The sequence below is a fragment of the Ixodes scapularis genome, unplaced genomic scaffold, assembly GCF_016920785.2.
Source record: "Ixodes scapularis isolate PalLabHiFi unplaced genomic scaffold, ASM1692078v2 PGA_scaffold9__187_contigs__length_104089568, whole genome shotgun sequence".
In the NCBI taxonomy this organism is placed as follows: Eukaryota; Metazoa; Arthropoda; class Arachnida; order Ixodida; family Ixodidae; genus Ixodes; species Ixodes scapularis.
Window position 1 is genome coordinate 50,700,478 of NW_024609884.1, and position 14,327 is coordinate 50,714,804.

The following is a 14,327-nucleotide window of genomic DNA, read 5'->3' on the forward strand; positions in this document are numbered from 1 at the left end:
TTGATTTCACTAATGCTGGGGCTGTGGAGGAGGGTCTTAGGCCATCCTTCAAAATCAGTGGGGGGTCCGAGACCCCCTGAGACCCCCCAGACTTTGCGCCCTGTACAGTATAGGACACTCCTTAGCAGCTCGGTCGACTACCTTCCCATAACGCCATAATATCGGGATCCTCTTTCGTTTTCTCCTCAATCCAAACTTTCAATCGGTTCAACTGTTCACGCGAGAAATGACCTCTCCAATCCCCAACTATTCCCTTTCGAATAGAGTTGAGGTTGTTCACCTCTTCGCAGCCTGACGAGAACACTCTTTCGAAAAGCCTCTTCATGGCGTCTGGTACAGAGTCTGGGTCGTCGCGCAGAACTGCCTGAAACTTCTGTGGGCTAAAGGCGAACCGTTCCTTCATAAAGGAAACACTGCTCATCCTGAGCAGATTTTCAATGGCGTCCGTGCGTTGACTAAACAACTGAGCTGTCCTCTCTACCAAGAACCCGGCCAACTTCAGAACAGTTCCTCCAGGATCCTCCTTTAGTTCTTCGTACGTCAGAAAGAGAAAATTGGGCTCTGCTCTTCGCTGGTACCAGGGCATTACGTGCTCGAAGAAATCCCCGTGATCCGTTTGTCCGCTGATGAACAAATCGAAGAACGTCTCGAAAGTGCCGTCCTGGTATTCGAGCACGGGCAGCATCTTCGTCTGATAGAAGAAAGAGACGCAGCAGTCCCAGGGATTCCTTGCGACGTACACGTATTTGGCACGATCGCTGTAGTGCAGCCTCGCAAGTGGCAGATGGGTCTTCATGAGCCTCGGTGGCGGCACTGCCTCCAAGATTTGGGTTCCTAAGAGTTCGATGAAAGGAGTCCTCTTCAGGAATTCGAGAAATTAGACGCAGACTGGCCACCGCTGACGATGAGCTGAAGTATATGTTGCACCCAGTGTGTCCCGCATTTGGGATAAGTGACGAGGATGATGTCATCTTTCTCTGGCACGAACTGAAGGGCCTGTCGAACGTTTTCCAGGTTGAACTCGTTCGTCAGTCTTAATCCTTCCAGCTCGATGTATCTGGGACGACGTTGGTGCTGCATGTCTCCACATGAAAAAAAAAATAATAAAAAAACGTTATGTCCAGCAACGCATAAACGAGACTTTATTTTGTAATACGAATTCGTTTATAGTTTGTATTTGTCGTTTTTATTTAGGGAGTTTGAGTTCCGGGAGCAGCTCGGAACTTGGACTCGGATTTGGCGTGTTTGTCTTCGGATAATAATTATTGATGTCGTGGAGTGGGACCCTGTCGGCTTTGCAAGCTCCGATTTGCGAATGCTATGTTGGAACGAGAAGGGCGTTCTTGATGAAAACCCCTGCTCACAATAATATATATATACAGAATTCGGAGGCAAATGTGCAGTACAGCACGCCGCCATCTCCGAGGCGCATATGCGGAATTGCGTGCGTCTCTTTTTAACGCTTCGCCGAGTCGCGCGAGAGGGACGTTGGCTCGGCCGCTGTCCAGAGCAATGAGCGAAGATTGCGGAATCATGGCTGCCGGAGCGGCGTCTATCGCCGCTTCACTCAGACAGGAGCGCGTCGCGTTGAAGCGAGCAGACGAGCAAGCCAGCAGATAAGAAAGGACGCGCGTGCGCACTGCGCAGGTCTCGGCAGCAGGCGGCGCCGGTGGTATCTGTGTGACGTCACTTCTGCGAACAAGTTTTCGTGACATCGACCTTCCAACTTTACACCCCCCGCCAAGCGCGGACAAAGACGTACTTCTACGTTAAAAGTCAAATGATAAAAATTGACTGGGTTAGATTACTTCGAGTCCTATAAAGGAATGAGGTGAGGACGTCTGGTATAGTCACTATTTGGGGTAGTGCGCACAGAATGAATTAGTACAAATACGGTTCGATAATTTTTAGCCGAACTATAACACACTAGTCAAGATGGGTAATTGGGCTAGTCGGTTATTGTTCATCATATCGTTTTACACGGAAAAACACGGACAAGACGTAGGCAGAGGTAGGTGTTACCCGCCAGTCTACCTGGTGCCCGGGTTTTCGGACAGACAACAAGCGAACTTCAAAGCGATTCGTACCGGTATTGTTGATCTCGTAAGCTGCTCATTTTCTTACCAGTTGACGCTCCCGATGATAGGGGCTCGTTTGGGACACCTTATTATAGTATAAAGCTAATACGCAAATATATAGAAGCGCTAAAATTCTCTTTGGAGACGATTAAATCCCTTCCGGTATGCCACCTGAAAGCACCGCTGAAGTGCGGGCAGTGCGGGCTCACCCGAAGCCCGGGCTTCACGTCACGGAGCTGCGGCGGCGCTGCGATCGTGCCGGAGCCGCGTGGTGTGGGCAAAAGGGCGCACGTTTTGCATGGCCGTCATAGTATTTCAGCATGCCGCAAAGCTGTGTAGCCGTTAATTGCACCGAAAGGTACAGCAAAAGTAACGGGGTGACTTTCCACGAGTTCCAGGCTGACTCCGAAAGGCATAGAAGGTGGGTAATATCCGTGGATCGAAAAGAATGGTCGCCTCGCGCGGACGACCGTTCGTGCGGCAAGCCCTTTTTTGAAGGCAAGTGTGGCTTCCATTTCAATCTCCGTCCTGAGGTTTGCTTATGTGCAGGAAAACCGTCGTCTGATCGAAACCACCGGGATTTTGTTCCCACGGTGTTCGAGCACAAAACACCGGCCAAGCGCTCGTCGGTGGCTCGCTACGCCCGCGCTATCAGGCGGAAGAAGATCGGCGACAGAACGTCAGTGTTGTAGGCATTACCGAAAAAAAGTAACGAGATACGTTACTCGTTACTTGCGAATAAAAGGAACGCGAAAAGGAACGCGTTACCGCTATCTATAAGAAGTAACGCAGGTTAGTCTTGCGTTACTTTTTTAATTATGACTTAACTGCTTTTACTATTTTGACGGTACAGGTACGCGTAAAATCATATTTCAAGAAACATTATGTTCATGCAGAAACTTAACATAATTACTTTATCTATTTTTACAGTTTCACCTAAATACTCACGAGAAAAAAACGCAAAACAAAACGCAAAAAACTCAGAAATTCAACGAGTAGCGTAACTACGTTACCCGTTACTTGAAATAGTAACGTAAATACGTAACCCGCAAGGGACGCCCTGTCGAGATTGAAACGCCTACGTCACTCTTCCAAGCTTGATTGTGGGCAGGACTTGCGGCGCTTTTTTTGCGCGCCATTTTTAAATCTGGCTAAAACACGCGAATATCGATCGATATCTAAAATAAATCTATAACATTTTCGCTAATTCTTTTAATTGGTCTGGCCTCTACAAGTAATTGCCGTCAATAGAGCAAACGCAATATGAGTCCTAAGAGTAATAATGTAAAAGTTAATTAACGAGTTTAGTTAATTAACCACTTATCATAATGACTGTCACATATTATGTCCGCCGAGCCTGATAAATGCATTGTGAAGCAGTGTTGGTAAGTACTTTAAGTACATTGCACTTAAAGTACTACTTCAAGTAGGTTTAGGCAACTTGTACTTTACTTGAAGTACATTCTTTGAGTATGTACTTGTACTTTACTTAAAGTATTTTTTTCTAGTACTTTCCGATGAAAGTACAATTTTTTACTTCAAAGTACATTCCCCAAATTTGGTTTTGTTAAATTTGTATCACGAAATGATGCTTTGTGAACTCCGAAAAAATATTAGGTGGGATATTCTACTCTCACCAGAGACGTGAGCAGACGATGCATCGCTCCGGTTGTTCTGGGGGAGGCTTCCCCGTAGCTTTTCGAACGCAAGCGAGGAGGTTTAAATTATTAGGAGAGCAAAATGAATCATAATCTAGCAACTGAAACATATGGTGCTGAACAATAAAACTTTCAAGTCGAAGAAAAAGACAACAGAGGAGAATGTCACAATGTTTTGAGACATTCTCTTTTTTCTTTTCTTTTGACTTGAAAGTTCCTTAAATTTTTTGCACCCCAATCTCAGGTGTCACATTATGGTTAATTATCCCCAGCTTACTTTCACACTCACTCTTTTTTTTTTTTTTTCTCATTAAAGAGAGGACACTTCTTTTTGAGAGGATTGCTTGCTGGAGCTACGGGGCTGACGTCAAGGCGCAACAATCCAGTGCAAGCAGCGCCAAATTCAGAAGAGGGACTTCTGAATTTGGCTCCATTCATGAAAATAACTACACTGTGGCCACTTGACTTTATCAAATATTCGCCGCTGTTTTTGAAAATAGGTCGTGCACCCCTGATTGCCTTTGGGCAATGCATACCAGTTCAAAGTCACTGTAATTAAAGGACATAATCAAAGATTGTGTTAAAATACTTGAACTTTGCTTTTAAAGTATATTGTATTTATAGTACTTTACTTCAAGTACATTGCACCCAGTGTACTTTTTACTTTACTTGAAGTACATCACGTCTCATTTACTTTGTACTTCACTTGAAGTACCTTCTAGATGTACTTTACCCAACACTGTTGTGAAGACGGCACTCGTCTAACTCTCAGCCCCTTAAAAAAATGTTTGAAATAAAATCAAACACCCTGTATATTATATTCGTGCTGCTTCCCTCGAATTGTCATTTCTGAGTTGCAAAATAATGTTTTGGAGTTTTACGAGCCAAATTAACGAAACACATCTGGCACACCCCAGCAAAGAACTGAGGATGATTATTTTTTTATCTTCTGGCGTGCTTTTGACGTGCTAATAAAATCTCACACGACACTTTCGCCGTAATAATTCCCCTTTCGACTGCCGGCACGTCAACTGAAATCATTTGTTTTCGTTTTATCTGTAAATTTTACGCTCTCAGGTATAGTTTCAACTTTCCACGAACGAAGCTAAGTGGAATCTGTTTCGTCCATAGAGATCTCCCCCGACACACACTTTCTCGTCCTCGCTAGATGTAACTTTGGATGTCTTGAAGAGCTCCTGGATGCGTATTTGGCCTTGGAATCCCCTCGTGTGTCCCAGTTTTCTTTTCAGCGGCCTTAATGACGCCGCCGACCCAGTAGCGACAGCCCTCTCCCTGCGACGTGCGAACACGACTCCCGTTCGTTGTGCCGCTTGCGGTGCGCCCCGTAGACACCTGTGTGCTTGGGCTTCGGTGTAAGATACACTCTTTAGGTGAGGACACGGCGGGGCTGAATGCGCGGCGCGAGGATTCAGATAGCGTTCGTTGGACGGGCATCCGAAAGGCTGCATCATTCCGCGGCCACCGTGCCCGCGGCTAACAGTGTCACCGGCGGCCAAACGGCGAAACTGTGTGAGAGCGAAAAACATTATCTCGTTGCCATGACACCCCGGGTACACCGTACTCTTTCTGCACGAGCGACAACCTCGCTGGAGCTCTGCGCTTCTGGAGCATGAGGCGGCACGAGCCGTCTTGTGCACTGCTGCCATACTTGGGTAGTAATTCAATTACAGTAATTGAACTACTGTAATTGAATTACTCTTCTTGGTAATTTGTAATTGTAATTAATTATTTTTGGTTAAAAGAAATGGTAATGTAATTTAATTACTTTCTAGCTTCAGTAATTGCAAAATTTCAGGCACAACTACAATTACTTTTGCAAAACTTCGCGGCGCCGACGGAACCTCTCTGAAAGCCAGCGCAAGCGGCCTAGCTCTCGGCGAAACACTCGCACACAGACACGCACTCACAGACACGCACAACATAAATAGCGTCGCATTGTTTGTTCTTTTGTTGCTTACACCTGTGGGCTGAGAGACAACTCGCTTTGGAGCCTACCTCGACGGCGCCGTGTAGCGCCGTCTGCGGTGCGAGCAGCAAACAGTAGCGTAAACATGTCAAAATGTTCAAAGAAAAAAAAAATTGAGCGTCAGTTTTTTTGCCGAAATCGGGAATTTTATTTGTCTATGAAGTTATTTTTCTTTCCTTTTTGCCAGTTTTTTACGTCACCCTTGCAGTACTGTCGCATATTTGTATCTTTGTATTATTTGTAAGTTTATTATAACTCTCTCTAATTACTCAATTGTTTGCTTAACGGAAACTTGGTTATGTCCTAGTGTTAGTTCCTCCGACTACTTTCCGCCTTGTTTTGATGTCTACCGTCATGATCGTGATTTCTCTTCCCGGGGCCGAGTAGGAGGCGGTGTATTGGTCGCGGTTAACAAACAATATAGTTCACGAAGACGGAAGGATCTGGAGAGATTTCCCGAGTCTCTGTGGGTGGAAATTGAGTGTTCTAGGAGAGAACGTATTTTAATAGGTCTGTTCTACCTTCCTCCTCAGACGACACCAGATGATTTCCAAAGGTGTCTCGCTGACATTGAAAGTACAATTAATGATTCACAGGAGAGCAATATCTTAATCTTGGGGGATTTTAACGCTCCAGGTATTAACTGGACACAGTTCAATGTCCTTACTGGCAACATTTATTGTAAACAAAAGTGCAACTATCTCCTCCACTTTACTTCCTTTTTAGATCTTAGACAGCACAATAACATTCTAAACGATCAAGGTAATGCTTTAGATTTATGCTTTTCAAACACGGACGGTATACATGTGGCTCGAAGTGAACTTTCTATGGTTCCTGAGGATAGCTATCACCCTGCTGTTGATGTAGTTCTTTCTGTTTTTGATCCTCCGGTCCTCAGTCCCTCTAATGCTCCTTCCCCACACACATCGTATAAGTATTTAGCGGGGGACTACACTGGAATGTATCACCATCTTTCGGGTGTTGACTGGGCTTCTATCTTGGAGTCGTCTGATATTAACGACCGAGTATATCTGCTCACAACTGTTGTTCAGGAGGCTATGGACATATATATCCCTCTCAAAACGTCTAAAAAATCTCGCTTCCCTATCTGGTTCTCTCGTGGACTCAGAACGCTTTTGAAACGGAAAGAAATTTTGTACAGGAGGTTTAAGAAAAGTGGCCTTCCAAAGTGGGAAGTTGAATTTAAAATTTGCGGAAAGCGATGTAAGAAAATTTTAAACCGTGATCGCCAGGCGCATTCTGGCTTGGTAGAATCAGATCTTGTTAAAAATCCCAAGAAATTTTGGAGGTACGCTAAATCGCGCTTAGGGAAGAATATTGAGTCCGATATCATCTTGAATCAGCATAGCGGCTGTGCGAAGGGCATGTCTGAGTTGTTTGCGGATCACTTTTCGTCAGTTTACAATAATAATAATAACTGCTCCTCAACTCTTTTGCCTCACTCGGACGTACTTGGTGACTCATTAGGTTCTGTGGTTGTCGATGAGGATTGTGTTAGGCTATGTATTAAGAAAATGAAACCCACAGTGTCTGCAGGTCATGACGGGATACCCGCTGCAATTGTTAAGGGTTATCATGAATTACTTACGCCTATACTGTGCACAATTTTCAATAACTCTTTGACGTCAGGGATATTCCCTGACGACTGGAAACTGGCAGTGGTTGTTCCGGTCCTGAAATCTGGAAATAGTGGTGATGTTCTTAATTACAGACCGATTTCTCTTCTCTCGTCTTTTTCCAAACTCTTTGAAATGGTAATCTATCAATTCCTCTCCTTCAAGTTTCGTAGTATAGTCATTCCTAATCAGCATGGTTTCATGTCCGGCAGATCGACATCCACCAATCTCGTATCTTTTACGTCTACTGCCTCTGAAGTAGTTTGTAATAGAGGTCAGCTTGACGTTTTTTTATTTCGACCTGAGTAAGGCATTCGACGTAGTCAACCACAACATCCTCCTATACAAGCTTTCCTCTTACGGAGTATGTGGTTCGGTATACAATTTGTTAAAAAGCTATTTGTCTGATAGACAAGCCTACGTCCGCGTCAACAATACTACCTCGTCCTTGTACAAGGCAAGCTCTGGAGTGTCTCAGGGATCTGTCTTGGGCCCCCTCCTTTTTAATATTTTTGTAAATGATGTCTCTCGAGTTATATTAAATTCTTCATTTCTGCAGTACGCTGATGATATAAAACTTTACAAAAAAAATATCGATCTTAGAGGATTGGATCGCGCTTCAGAATGACGCATATTCCTTCGGTCGTTGGTGTTTAGACAATGACCTCCGTTTGAATCATTCTAAAACAAAAGTAATGACATATTCTCGCAAGACCCATGATATATTTTTTCCATATAGTTATCATGGCGAACTGCTGTCACGTGTAAGTGAACTGAGGGACCTTGGAGTTGTCTTTGATTCAACCCTGAGATTTGACACTCACGTTATCAGAGTAGTTCAATCGGCCTTGCGCACGTTAGGTGCCCTGTCTCGCATAACGAAGGAATTCAAAAGCCCGTCCGCTTTTTTTACGCTGTATTGTTCCTTAGTTTGATCCTGCAGCTAGAGTACGTCTCGGTTGTTTGGAACGGCATTTCCAAAACTAACAGTTTATCGGTCGAGCGAGTCCAAAACAAATTTATTTCTATCTTTAAATATCGTTACCTTGAGAAAGGTGATCCTTGTCTGAACAATGAGTGTAACTCGCAACTTGTCAACTTGTTGAGCCTGCAGCAGCATCGGGTGAAGGGAGATTTGTTGTTTTTGTTTAAGACCCTGAACGGCTCGATTAACTCTCCCAGCCTTCTGTCCGAAGTGAGCCTCAGAGTTCCACGTGTGCCTACACGGCTACAATCATCTTTTATATAGCTCGACATTTTAGCCAATTAAACCCGATCCAAAGATCGGCTGAGTGTTATAATCGCTACTCTGACACAATTGATATTTTTAACTCATGTGGGAGCAAGTTCGGAAATGCTGTTCGAATCTTCCTCTTGCAGGAAAAGGGCTGATCAGTTGAAGCGTTGATGTAGTATTTTCTTTTTGCTCTCACACCTGGTGATGTCTCTGTTTTGTGCTTTTGATTTCCCTTGTTGATTTGAGTGTCTTTCATACTTGTTAACATTTTTATTCTCAGACTGGAGAACTACGTTCTCCTTCTGCACTCGTGTGTATGCGTGTTTGTATGTGTGTGTTTTTGCTCATTTTATTAGTGTGCCAGCACTAAGACCGATTGGTTGTTCCTGGACTCTTTAATAAACATTGATTGATTGATTGATTGATTGATTTCCAGTTGGTTTTACTTCGGATGTTACTTGCATAATCATTTTGGAGACTGACCTTGCATCTGCGAACATTGTCACCAATGATTCGGGAGCCCCGATTCGTTTTATATATTTTTGAGCCATTATAATTTCTACTTAGTGTAAATAATTTACAATACCATGATGTTCGTATGTGAATGCGGTCGTATTAGCGTGTGTGAATTTTAGTTTGATATTAACACTTGTAAATATTCATAGATGACTAATTGTCGCATTTTTATTTGCCTAGCTAACAGAAGTCTGTCTGTCAACCCATTTTTTTCTTTAGCGATCTGGCGTCTTGCAGTATATGAACTAATTTATTATTATTTATTTATTAAAAACATAAGAACCTAGTACTTCATTTCCCCAAACTGTCAAGTTCCATCATCAAAATTCATTAAAGGGAAGTACTATATGTGTCATTTATGCAGCGATGCTTAATTAAGCTCCTGAAACATTGGGGCAAGGAATAAACAAATAAATATGTTGCATTCTATACAACTCGTTTAAAGTTATATGGCCCAAGTCGGGTCGCTCTCAGAAGAAAGTAATTTTAAAGTAATTGCATTAATTTTTAAAAGTAATTTGTAATTGTAATTAATTACTTTTCACGTAGTACTAATTGTAATTGTAGTTAAACTACTTCTGAAGCGAAGTAATTGTAATTGTAATTAACTTTCATTTTGGAAGAAATTTACCCATGTATGACTGCTGCCTGCCTCCTGCGTCTTACACCGTGCCCACGGGTCGACTAGTCATCTGCCGGCGCCCCTTGAAACCATAGTGAGAGTGAGAACGAGAGCGAGTGAAAAGCGAACTTTATCGGCACGTCGCGAGGAGCGCGCTGTCCTCACCTGAAGAGTATTATCTTACACCGTGGCTTGGGCGGAGGCGGCCAGAGCCATTGACGTCGCTCGCAGACTGACTACGCGTGTCACGTGCTTCAGAGGGAACACAGAGCAGTCGAGCGCGTTGGGCTTTCGCCACCCTAAGTCCTTGAGCCAGGCAAGCGCAGCGGTCGCTTTTCCTGCCGACTGACCTTCGCCGGGAAGGTGTCTTCGTATCAACCTCCCAGTCGGCGGCGCACAGTGGCAGTGGAAAGAAGTCTGGATACAAGCAGAGCTGAAAGGTGAGTCAGATACGTTTTGTGCGTTTGAGTGTATATGTGTTAGTGCGTGTGTGCGTGTGTTTATGAATGTGTGTGTGTATTTTGTTTGATCAGCAAGTTTCAAACTAGCCACAGCCACTGACACCAAACAAACCGATAGGAAAAAGTGGACATAGATCGAAATAAGAGTCAACTGGGGAGGCCAGCTGGTGATGTATGATTACAGTGAGGAAAGAGAAAAAAACGGCGACGAGGGTCACACAGAAAGGAACAACGCGGTGTTGTATTGCCCGTATTCTGCGTGTTGCTCATCTCCGCATTTTTTTTTTTTTTTTGAAAGGGGGGGGGGGGGGGGAGATATGGGCAGGTTATAATTATCTGCGCTTCTTTGAACATTGGGTACGTCCAGTTGTTGTGCAAAAGCGTGCGTGCGTCTTAAAATGCCGCCGCTCCGTGTTACTGCGCATCCCCTTTCATTCATCCATTCAATGCTTTATTTCCAAATTTGTTCTCAAAATACACAAAAATTGTTTGGACCCATAGCCGTTAAGGCTAGTCCGGGGTACAATCGGAATATAGGTTCAAAAAGCGGCAGAATACAGCAGACTCGTACAATGCGGAAAAGAAGCGAAAAAAAAAAAAAAAGAAATCACGTTCTAGAAAGTACTTAGAGTATCTGCATTTCATAATCACGAAAGAATCTTTTTAAGGAGGCCAGAAAGTTGTTTTCCAACTTTATGTTAATAGGTATTTCATTCGAAACTAGAGCACCATAAAATTAAATCAGCCTTTGTCCATATGCATTATGGCCATGGCGGTAAATTAAACATAAAATTCGCTGCAGCCCTTGTTTGTCTCCTGGGAGATCGAAATAAATTCAAAGAAAGGGGTTCATTAGACTCTGTGATTTTACGAACTGTTTGAGCTATTTTTAATTGTAAATGCAACTGAATGGCAACACGTTTAGCGATTGGAAAAGAGGTCTACTAGGGTTAGTGTTCCTTGAAAATGTTATAAATCGTATCGCCCGTTTTTGCATGCGAGTTACCGGATCTAAGTATGTAGCGTAAGTATTACCCCAGGATTCAATACAATAAACCAGCTGACTGTGGACGAATGCAAAATAGAGTATGCGCAAAATAAATAAATCAAAACATTCGCGTGCTTTTAATAATGTATAACAACCATATGCAATTTTCGAACAAATGTGCTTAATTTGGCTTTTCCAGTGCATATCAGAATCAAACAGAACACCTAAATATTTATAACAAGTAACATGTTGTAATTCCGTATTATCCAATTGTATAACTATGTTGTCGTAATTAATCGCCTTTTTCTTGGAATGAAACACTGTATAATACTGGCACATGAGCAATCCAACAACTTACTGCAATTTCCTGATGGATTGTAAGAATTGTTCCCTTGTCGGACTCGCGCGCTTGCGCATGTACTCGTTTAGTGCAATGTCATTTAGCTTCAGTTTGCACGTGAACTGACTATAATCATTATGTAATGTAATAATGACAATTCACGTAAAAAAAAAAGTAAGAACCGAGACTTAAGACGCGTGCACGAACTCGAATCATCCTCAGAGTTCACGGTAGACCCAAGGGTATCGAGCATTACAGGCAAACTACTAACTGTTTTGACTCTACGAGTTCTCAGGTAAGTGTTGGTAGCTTGGCGCTGCCATATATCCTGCCACCTTGCAAAATTCATTCATAAGTTAAATAACGTGCTTGTAGTCAAGTAGCGTGTTCAAACTTATTACACCGTTTTCATTTTATCTGGATAACAGTCTAAATGCCACTACCTCTAGCACCGTAAGCGAAATCATTCCCTTCTCGGAGAAAGGAACGTAACTGGGAAATGCGGAAAAAAGGCTTTAATTAAATACAATTTTATGTTTTGTGTTGCTTCAATTTTACGTGTATTTGCAACAAGTTCGGGCAGTGCATTCGAAGTGCAGATCACGTGACCCTACCCAAGCTGGTTGGCGCTCAGCATTTATCACTGGGATCCTTGCGCAGCAACCCTGCTCGTCAGCGGCCCTGAACGGCTCTGGCAGTCGCGCCCCCATTAAACAAGTTTAGACAGTATCACCGTTATCTGCACTTCCAAGCAGTTTAGTCTCTGTGGCTTCCAGACAAAGTGCGGAACTACGCATGCTCTAATTGGCGGTTAAAATTCAGGTCAAAGTACCAGTTATCAATTCAGGCTTATCGCACACTAGGCGCGGACTAACGACCGATTTCGGTTGCATATTAAAGGATATCTAGTTGGTCTAAATTGAATCAGACTTTCGCTGGAATTTGCCAGCTGTCTTTCTTTCGTGTGGCATGAATGTAAATGGCTACCTCTAAAAAGTTTCATTCGTTAAAAAAGAAATCACATTCCAATGGCCCGAAGAGCACGAACCTAACTACTCCGATCTCAAGAGGGAGCCCGGCGAATGATGTTGTCTAACAACATCTCGACCTAAAAATGAAGTCTGCCATCTGGAGTAAGCATATTAAATGGCAGGCTCATTTTCGCATACCACCGTTAGACACCTTGATTTCGTCACCCGTTAAGTTGCTTCCTTCAGTGCCAATGAATGGTGCTCTCTGCCGTATAGCTTAAGACTCCAGAGTAGGAAAGACGAAGCTCTAAACGTTAAACGCGAGTAGGACTCATGCAATCCCATGGACAGTCATTATACCTGAATTGATAGAGCAGCACAAATCGTGCCGTCCCTGTCCGCGCTGTGACCCGGTTCTCTCTCTGGCACAGGACGAACCAAAATGCCTGTGCTTCCATCCTATATCGAAGTGGACGGACTTCGAGTACCCCAAGGCTTCGATCCTGAATGCGTGCGAGAGGCGCTCAACTTCAAACCTAGAGCTGGCGACATCTTTGTGGTCACTTTTCCTAAATGTGGAACCCACTGGGTCCAGCAGATCCTACAACTCTTGGTTCACCGCGGCGAATCCGCGACCAATTGCTTCCAGTTCCAGATGCAAACCCCGTTTCTGGAGTTTACTGGCACCAAGACATTGGACGCCCTGCCGCCTCCCAGGCTCTTTAAGACCCATCTGAGCTTCGAGAGACAGCCGTACCACAAGGAAGCTAAATATGTGTATGTCGCCCGTAACGTCAAGGACTGTTGCGTTTCCTTTTATCACCACACCCGCGGTCTTCCGGGATACCGTTTCAAAAACGGCTCTTTCGACGACTACTTTGATCTTTTCGTCAAGGGCGAGACAGATTTCGGAGACTACTTCGACCACCTTCTTTCCTGGTACGCTCACCGAAACGACCCGAACGTCTTCTTCACCACCTTCGAAGACCTGAAGAAGGACACCCGCGGCATAGTACTGAAGATGGCGCGCTTCCTCGGCGAAGAGTACGCGAAGATGCTGGAGGATGACCCGAACATTCTGAAGCAGGTTCTGGACAAGAGCAGCATGGCGTACATGAAGCAGGCGGTGGACATGCATCCCGAACAGGTGCAGAAGCTCGTCAGTGAGAACCCGCAGCTCGTTCCGCAAAGTGTACTCAACATGATCCTGGAAGAAGACGGCAGCCCCTCGTCCATGCAATTCATACGTAAGGGCGTGGTAGGAGACTGGAAGGGACACTTCACACCAGAACAGATTAAACGAATGCAAGCCAGGATCGAGGAGAAGACCAAGGGTTCGGATGTCATGAGCCTTTGGGCCGAAGGGTGATGACACATTTTACGCCATTCAATATCATTCCGTAAACGTAGTTTTTTTTTTTCCTTGACAACTTATCTGACAGAAACAAACTGGGACGAAAAACGAAGCATGCTGCTTAGTGCGCAGAGCGCCGACATCCAAGGCGATGACCCCCTACAATAAGTTGAGCGAGATTACCTCAATTTATATATAGTTTTGTTGCAAGTGCCAATAAACAAAAAATAAGGTATTTTTGTTGAATCGGGATGCTATTAGCGTCCTTCATGGGTACACGCTATATCCCTGCCTCGTTTATTTTCAGTGGACTCTTGTGGTAATTGAGATGAGATCCTTAAGAGAAACTGAGCTATTCTAATATTGTTCGCCACACAAAATATAGTTTCACGTTAAATTGTCCGTTGTTGTCCGCCGCACAATAACATAATTTCCATGTTAAATTACAGGATCCTTGCAAAGATGGTAATGGCAGACG

At 44.0% G+C, this 14,327-nt stretch overlaps 1 protein-coding gene and 1 pseudogene across 1 annotated transcript; one reads left to right on the forward strand and one right to left on the reverse strand.

Moving 5' to 3' along the window:
- Positions 1 to 121: 121 nt before the first annotated feature.
- Positions 122 to 1,080, reverse strand: LOC115315090 (annotated as a pseudogene).
- Positions 1,081 to 9,909: 8,829 nt separating this feature from the next.
- Positions 9,910 to 14,084, forward strand: LOC8053450 (sulfotransferase ssu-1). The gene is made up of 2 exons (XM_002436153.5): positions 9,910 to 10,175; positions 12,927 to 14,084. The coding sequence occupies exon 2, from the start codon at positions 12,938 to 12,940 to the stop codon at positions 13,862 to 13,864; it is 927 nt and encodes a 308-aa protein (XP_002436198.3). The 5' UTR covers positions 9,910 to 10,175; positions 12,927 to 12,937; the 3' UTR covers positions 13,865 to 14,084.
- Positions 14,085 to 14,327: the final 243 nt, after the last annotated feature.

What these genes read in the sequence shown, in the direction of transcription:
- LOC8053450 (XM_002436153.5), top strand. Translation starts at nt 12,938, where the DNA reads ATGCCTGTGCTTCCATCCTATATCGAAGTGGACGGACTTCGAGTACCC.